General features: G+C 42.6%; 1 protein-coding gene and 1 pseudogene across 1 annotated transcript; both read right to left on the minus strand.

Annotated features, from left to right (window-relative positions):
* Nucleotides 1–2,755: 2,755 nt before the first annotated feature.
* Nucleotides 2,756–7,340, minus strand: LOC102252155 (cytochrome b-c1 complex subunit 7). Its single transcript, XM_005879246.2, has 4 exons — nucleotides 7,233–7,340; nucleotides 4,407–4,478; nucleotides 3,617–3,783; nucleotides 2,756–2,956 (listed from the first exon to the last, which is right to left on the minus strand). The coding sequence occupies exons 1-4, from the start codon at nucleotides 7,249–7,251 to the stop codon at nucleotides 2,879–2,881; spliced, it is 336 nt and encodes a 111-aa protein (XP_005879308.1). The 5' UTR covers nucleotides 7,252–7,340; the 3' UTR covers nucleotides 2,756–2,878.
* Nucleotides 7,341–8,086: 746 nt separating this feature from the next.
* On the minus strand, nucleotides 8,087–8,582 carry LOC102252441 (annotated as a pseudogene).

The raw sequence follows: 8,582 nt of genomic DNA on the forward strand, positions 1-8,582 counted from the left end.
ATCCTGAAACTAAATAACATCTCATAATTCATTGCACAGCATATATTAGATTTCATTACATCAGTATATAGCTTAGTAGTAAATTCTCCTGATGGCCATAAACTTCTAAGGTGTTGTCATCCTGAAAAATGAAGGGGAGGGAGTTGGTGAGGGTACAGAATGGTAAATCTCCAATAGTGTGGTGTGGTGTACTTTTAAGTTGTAAAGTTGTAGTGCATCACCACCTAGTGGCAGAATTTAGTACCTTATTCTAATAGAGACCTTTCCCCTGTATTTTCTAGTTATGTCTCATTCACCCTTTAAGTATATTCATATCTGATACTTTATTTCCTAAAACTTATGTCACCCAAAAGGGTAAACCCATTTGCACTTCACCCACCAGACTTTCAAGTACTTAGTTAGTGTAGTTTTTATGTTCACCTAGCTTTTATTATTTTTTCAAATATGTCTTTATTTATTTTAGAAAAGAAGGGAGAGGGAGAAACATCGATTGGCTGCCTCCTGCACCAACTCCCACCCCAAGGGGAATTGAGCCCAAAACCCAGGCATGTGCCCTGACCAGGAATTAAACTGGTAACCCTTGGGTTCATGGGACGATGGTCAACCAACTGAGCCACTCTAGCTGAGCTTCACCTGGCTTTTAAATTCTAAATTCTTTGGTTATTTTCAAAGCCATACATAGGTCTATGTTAGCATCATCCTGTTTGTGAACATAGGATTATGATGACTATGGTAACTTTAAGCTTTGATCCTGGTTTTCATTCTTATTACTGAATCCTGTAGCAGTCAGAATAGTGCTTACCATGTGCCAGGAACTGTTCTGAGTACCTGATATATAATGAAATTGGTTAATTTCAAAACAACCCTCTAAAGTAGGTTCTATCATTAGCCCCGTTTTAGAGCTGAGGAAACTGAGGCACAGAAGTCAAACCATCCTATTAAGTTACCCAGTAAGTGAATGGATTCAGATCTGGGTAGTCGTACCTAGAATTGGCTATGAATCACTCTATTATTCTATCTACAGGATGATGAGCCAAATAGGTTATATGAATATAATACTAATCAACCATGTATGAGATTCAGGTTTACTTGGAAAGGTCTGAAGGAAGAAACTGGAGCACTGAAATACTGGGTGGTGCTTGGTTGTCTGAGAATTTATTTCAGTTACCTACTTAGGTCTAACAAGGAAGCATCCTGACTCAAAAATATTTATTCTTCAACTGACCCTTATGCAAATAGTCCCTCACTAAGATGTCCCTTAACATTGTCATCGACCACTATCTTTATCAGTTTCTATGTGGTTTATAATACTGTTCCAAACATGAAATTCAAATGTATTACAGTCAAATCACAAATCTTACAAAATATTGAACATATTAAAGAACTGATGCCCCAAGCCGATTGCTCAGTGGTTAGAGCATTGGCCGCAGACTAGAGTCTCAGATTCAATTCCAGTCAAGGGCACATACCTCGGTTGCAGGCTTGATCCCTGACCCGATCGGGGTGCGTGTGGCAATCGATGTGTCTGTCTCCCTCCCTTCTACTTTCTAAAAATCAATGGAAAAAATATCCTCAGGTGAGGATTAACAAAACAAACAAAAAAACTGTGTTTACACATGCTTTGTTTTAGGGATTTTGCCTGACACAAAACTTTCCGGTTTTGTTCTTCAAGGGAAGATCCTACCATCCACGCAGGGGCTTGTAGAACCCTGTGCAGGCTGCAGGTTCCAGAGTTCCTTTCCCACTTGCTGGGCTTCTAGGCACGCTTCCACCACAGAAACCATTTTACAGTTTAGGGCTGGCAATGACATCATTGAATGGTTTTAATATATGTATTTCTTAAAATTACCATAACCTTAAAATTTCAAACTATTTTTAGTATCTAACCCTTACAATATACTTTCTAACAATCATTTCGAAAGTAGAAAGTCTCTGGGATCTGGGGAGAAAATACAAGGTCTTTATATTTTTGTCTGATTTTTGTTTTCTAATACACAGGAACACAGATACCTTATACAGACCCATCCTGGGGCTGTATACACAATTTTAAAAGATAGGATGAGAACTCAATTATATTTTGAGAGCAGTGGTTGCAGAGGGCACAACAGTGGTCTCGATCCCGGCACACCAGGGGGTGGATCCTCGCTCCTGCATTCAGTAACTTGCGAAGTCTGAGAGCCAGTCTGCTTACGTGCAGTTTGCTTCAGATAAAATGAAGTGATGGCACTTCTTTCTCGCTCCACTCCATTCCTGCAAGTTAGGCCCCAAGGCTATTAGCTATCTTGCTAATCTACAAATGCAATATCAAGGTGACTATTCTATTTGGAAGAATATTATCTCTCTCAGTAAATCAAGAAGTTATCCAACCAGTGAAGGAAACTGATTAAAATGGCTTAGTAGCCCTGGCCACATGGCTCAGTTGGTTGGAGTGTTGTCCCATGCATCAAATAGGCTGTGGGTTCGATTCCTGGTCAGGGCATGTACATAGGTTGCAGGTTCAATCCCCAGTCGGGGTGCATGTGGAGGGCAACCCGATTGATGTGTCTCACATCGATTTTTTTTTCCCTCTCTCTCATCTCAATAAACATACCCTCAGTTGAGGAATAAAAATGGAATTTTTAAAAAATGGCTTCTCTTAGTTTCAGGGGGCCATTAAACACTAATTGAAGAATACCTTGTAAGTTTGAAAAGAATTTAACAGATAAGTAAATTCAGTAGTAATTAAGAATAAAGTTTAGAATTCAAAAACTCCAACAAAAGTTATAATAGACATTTATTTATATATTTGAAACCAAGATGGTTTCAAATTGTGCACTTCAAGTTTAACCAACATAATTAAAATACTGAGGACAGATGCATCCACAGATTGATTCCATGATTATTTCTTTGCCCATTCTTCTCTTTCTTTTCTTTCCCGAATAACCTCTTTCAGATACGGTTCAAGGTAGAATTTATCCTAGAGAACAAATAAAAGAAAAATATCATATGCTACCATCACCATCGCATACTGGTATACTTCAAACACTCAACAGGTCTTAAACAACAAAAGAAAATCATTGAAAATTTCATTTCCAACTTAAAAAAGTATTTTCTAGCAAACTAAGAACTGCCTGCTTTTCTAAAATGTAAAACCCATGAAAATATTGTAATCAATTGCTTTGATAGGTTATGAGAGGAAAGTCTGACAGAAAAGCAAAGGAAATGAGAGCCTGTAAGCTTTTGCCTAGTTTCAATGCACTTAGGGGCAAGGGTTTGCTTCACAGAGTCCTTCCTGGGAGCTAGAGCGCCACTCAATGGGCTGATCACATGAACAGCATTTTTTCATCTGAGCAGGAAGCAGAGTGCAGAGGGAGAACACAGCCTGGGAAAGAAAAAACCTGGATATTATATATTAGAAACTTGCTTAGTGACTTTGGAACAGTCACTTCACCTTTACGTCTCAATGTTTGTCTCTAAAATGAAGTTAACATTTGCTCTATAACCTCACCGTACTCATAAGGACATTTATTTGTGACAACATTAAGAACCCTAAAGCGCTATGCAAATGAATGTTTCTCTGTCTGTAATACTCAATCCTTAGTGGCCAATATTGTCAGATACACCGAAGCTGTTCTACCTCCTCATATTTTGTCCACTGCTCTTTAGGCAAGATCTGCTGCCTCATGGACAGGTCCAGTGCTCTCTTAATGCGAAACACCCTGTCGTTGTACAGGTGCTCAGGAAGCCTTCTGATGGCTTCTTCTACATCTTCATTCACATGTATTGTATCGTCTCGCATTAACCCTATGATAGGAAACAAGAGAGATTGAATATGTGTCTCAAAAATCAGGAATTTTTAAAAAACGAGTAAAATATCTTTATGACTTATAAACTTAAGACTTGGGTGAAATATCAAGAGTTACGTATGATCAAGCTCAATGTATTTCATACATAATCATGGGTTATTTAGTGGATTATTTCTAAAATGGTACTTTGGAAACAATATGCAAGCCTTTAAAAATCTATTGCCACAGAATTCACATTTTATCTAAAACAAATTTTAAAATGTCTACCTTGTTTTTAAACACAAATCAAATTGGAAAAATCTCTACTTTCAAAGTTCACAGAACTTAAATTTTAAATGCTAAGTGAAGGAGCTGGGAGAGGGAGCGCATACTAAGGAAAATGTCCAGCTACTATATTTCAAGAACATCAATTATTCCACCTCAAACATTTAAGACAATTCCATCCCTCTCTTCTCAAAATAATTGGTGTGATTTAACATAACAATAAAATGTGACCTAACTTTAACATCTTTTAATGTACACAAGCATAATTAGCTACTTTTTTGGAACCATAATGACTCTTGCAAAAATACTACTCTCAGAAAAAAGAAAAAAAACAGAAGAAGAAGTGCAGACACTCACCCAGTTTATTGAATCCTGCAGCATTGTAATACCATTTTCGAATACCCTCCAGCCACCGGCTTGATGCTGCAACTGATATTGTCACACTGTTAGCTGCTGCAATTCACTTACTGTACTATACGAAAATGCTGATAGGTAAGCAACCGCTTTCTGATAGTTAACCTGTTAGAGCGTGCAAGCATAGGAAGGTATTTCCTTTCAACAGTGTATACTCTATATACTGTAGATTAAAATTCCTTATTTTATCTATGAGCAAAAGAAACTGCGGGTAAAAACAAGTTGGGCAAGTCATGGAAAAAAAGGTAAACTCAAACACCTAATGTACAAGATTTACGAGCACAATTACTGCCACTCAAAGGCAAGCGTGCCATTCCTTTATGTCCCCCTGCAACTATCGGAATTAAAGGGGAGGGGATGGGAAAGAAACTCAGAACTTCTCAATTATTTGTCGTTTCAGAAATAGATTACAGGTAACAAATTTAAACTTCCCTTTTAAAGGGAGTTGGTGTTGTAAGAAAAGAAGGCGGCATTTCAGGATAGGGTGGCGGTCTAAATGACCCTCATCCTCCAAAATGTGTATTCTACATGACCTTTTTATTACTTGGCGACCCTCTTTAGAACCACATGTATTTCTGGGAGGGTTTTGATACCATTACTTAGTCCAGCGATGGCGAACCTTTTGAGCTCGGCGTGTCAGCATTTTGAAAAACCCTAACTTAACTCTGGTGCCGTGTCACATATAGAAATTTTTTGATATTTACAACCATAGTAAAACAAAGACGTATATTTTTGATATTTATTTTATATATTTAAATGCCATTTAACAAAGAAAAATCAACCAAAAAAAATGAGTTCGGTGTCACCTCTGACACGCGTGTCATAGGTTCGCCATCACTGACTTAGTCACTTAATATTAAAAAGGATCAGCAAAAGAAGCCCATTTTCCACTCCCCAAGCTTTCCACCAAGGGAATGGATATTTGAAAACGGATGAGAACAGGTCATGCTAAAACTCCTTGAGGAATAACATGATCGTGCCTGAGGTTTACAGGAGAAATGTGGTCCAGACGGGGAGGTAGAGAAAGCTTACAATCGCCTTGAAAATCTTGTCTAGGGTTAGCCCCATGCCAAGCAAACTCCTCTTCCTCCAACCCGCCTTGCCCCTACTCCTCAGTACATCAGAGTACAAGGCTTCGGTAACTCTCCCTGGAAACTAAGCACCAGGGATAACGTGGCTTCTAGCAAAACAAGTACCAGAGAGCCAACACTCTACAAGCATACTTGTAGAAAATCAATGACTTGTGAGCGTATTAACCGGTGACGGTGAGAATGATTACCATGCATCCAACACTTATTGTGAGCCCAGCACCGTCCCATCTGCTTGACCCAGATTCACATGCCTGTCCCTGAAAGGGGGGAACAGGTCTCACAGACGTCACCCCGCCCGAGATGGAAGCCAGCCAGGTCGATGGAGCTCCAAACACTGCGCAGGGGCAGAGCGCCTTCAACATTCGCAAAGTTCAGTTAAATAGTGAATTCTCAAGGGTCTCGCCCCCCTCCCCCACAAAAAAGCTCAATATCGCTTAGGTTGATGAACAGCTTCACGATGACTGAGGCCAGGGAAAGGGACCAATATTTTTTTCAACAGCGACGCCAATTTCCAGCGGTTCTCAACCTATGGGTAGCGACCCCTTTGGGGGTCGAACGACCCTTTCACAGGGGTCGCCTAAGACCATCGGAAAACACATATATAATTACATATTGTTTTTGTGGTTAATCACTATGCTTTAATTATGTTCAATTTGTAACAATGAAAATACATCCTGCATATCAGATATTTACATTACGATTCACAACAGTGATGAAGTAGCAACGAAAATAATTTTATGGTTGGGGGTCACCACAAGATGAGGAACTAACTGCATTAAAGGGTCGCGGCATTAGGAAGGCTGAGAACCACTGAAACCGTCAGAGGGCAGAGATGAGCAACAAGAACAACAACAAAAAAGCAAATAAAATTCTATTTGACGTTCACGTTCTGTTTTAAATATTCCGGCAATTTCAGTTTCCTATTCAATAACAGATATGTCTGCCTTGGTGCCTACCATACATCCAGATGTCTTCAAACCCACAGACCACGCCGACATTCGGACAAGGTGGACTCGAAGCTTCCCCGTCACCTTGGCTGCCCTCCCTCCTCCAAATCCCGGTTTGGGAAGCGCGAGGGGTGCAATGCCTTCTCCAACCCCATTTCCTCCGGCCACTCTGCGTCGGTTACCCGGGTCAAGGGCAAACTAACACCCTCCTCGGGACCAACAGATCTGTTATTGGATAGAAAACTGAAATGACCGGAATATTTAAAACAGAACGTGAACATCAAATAGAACCGTGCCTTTCTGTTGCCGTTCTGGTTGCTCATCCCCGGCGGGAGCGTGCCCCGCGCTCATGCACCCGAGGGCACTTGGCTCACAGACAGCACTCGGGTCCTGTCGGCTGAAAGTCACCCAGTGACGTCCTTGTGCCCTTGAACTCTAGTTCTAAGGCCAAGCGGAGGGAATGCCCAGCGCCGGCAGATGGGACCCAGGGGTGCCCGAGCCGCCGCGGGCACCTTCACCACCAGCCGGTCCGCACCCCAAGCCCCTCGGCAAGCCTGGCTGGGGTCGCCGGGGGGCAGGCGGAAGGCGGCCTTCGCGCTGGACCGGAGCCGCCCCTTCCCTTCTGCTGCGGAACCGGCCACGGAGAGAGAGCAGAGGAAGAGACGCAAGCTGCTGCGAGAATAAAAGGCTGGGCGCAGCGATGCCCAGCACTTAGGACACCAATTACCTACCGGCAGGCCGGCTCGCCATTTTGACCCGAGACTGAAGCGTTGCCTACTGGGTAAGTCCAAGAGGGCGCGCGGGGTCCAGTGCGCAGGCGCCTCAGCTCTGGGCGCGAGGCTCGGGAGGATGCCCGCGCAGGCGCAGTTCCCGCGGCGACGTACAGTAGCTGTCATGGGGGCCATTCCGTCGGCGTCCTTAGCAACGGAGTAAGCCGGGTGTATGACGCGACCGGTTCCGAGAAGCATTCCGCGTGACCTGACGGGAAAACCCCAGGGAAGGAACGAGGGCGCCAGGGCCATATCCTACGTCCTGTTAGTGACGAGCTGTGAGACTTTGGGCGTTATTAATCGCGCCCTTGGGCCAAGCAACGCGCTAAGCATGGTCTGGGCATATTCTCGTTCAATTCTCTCATTTAATTCTAATTCTTAAGTACTATGATTATCTCTATGGGAGAGAGGAGAAAGCAGGCTCAGAAGGGTTGGATAAATTGTCCAAGGACACACAGCTAGGAAGAATCCAGATACAACTTCGGGACGCCTTCATTCCAGGGCCATATGCCACACTTCTAATCCAGAAGACACTAACCCTCTCTGGCCTTCAGCTTCTCCAGCTGAAGATCTGCATCAAACCATTTTAGTACAAGGTTAAAGATTGGTTCAGGGGATTGGGGGGGGGGGGCGGATTTAATGTCAAATCTAAGCTGTATCGCAGAATTTGCATGCAACTAAGGTAAAAGCAAGTACACTTTTAAGGCTCAGCTCCAACATATTCAGTTTAGGGCATAAAAATCTAGGGACAGAAAAAAATCAAGGGAGTTAGTATGACTGGTGCTTATTCAGTTATGGTGAACTACCATTACTACTTTTTTTTATTTTTAACCATGCTCTGGCCAATTTTATTAAAGAAAAATTTCCCATGATTTACTTTTCACCAGTCTGTTCTGGCATGAGTCTAATGATATCAGAATCACCTGGGTCAATGATAGCCAGTGTGCACACCATGTAGCATTTTCCACACGCTGCGCCCGATTCAATATTATTGCCACTGTGGTGATGGACACCAGTCTTGCCCATCATGGCATAGTACTCTATTTCAGATTTCCTCAAGGCCCCAGCTGTTGTTGGCGAGGATGACCAGCTTCGCTTTGCCTTGTCGGATTATCTTCAGTGTCTGCTTGTACCCCAGCCCGTACTTTCAACTTTTCATAACGAGTTGTGGAGCCTAGAGTTGATCGACTCCAACGATTTTTTCGTCTTCTCTGCGGCCACCATCTTCTTGCCTCAAGTGTGGGACGTCCCCCAACCAAATGCAGCCGCCAAGATGGCCGGGGAGTGAGAAAGCTCTTTTTTTCTTTTTTT

This window comes from Myotis brandtii, unplaced genomic scaffold (assembly GCF_000412655.1).
Source record: "Myotis brandtii unplaced genomic scaffold, ASM41265v1 scaffold59, whole genome shotgun sequence".
In the NCBI taxonomy this organism is placed as follows: Eukaryota; Metazoa; Chordata; class Mammalia; order Chiroptera; family Vespertilionidae; genus Myotis; species Myotis brandtii.

Excerpts from the sequence above, each read along its gene's own strand:
- LOC102252155 (XM_005879246.2), bottom strand. Across the intron at positions 3,784-4,406 it reads TGCAGGATTCAATAAACTGG|GGTTAATGCGAGACGATACA; the intron begins GTGAGTGTCTGC and ends TTCCTATCATAG. Across the intron at positions 2,957-3,616 it reads AGTGGACAAAATATGAGGAG|GATAAATTCTACCTTGAACC; the intron begins GTAGAACAGCTT and ends TTTGTTCTCTAG.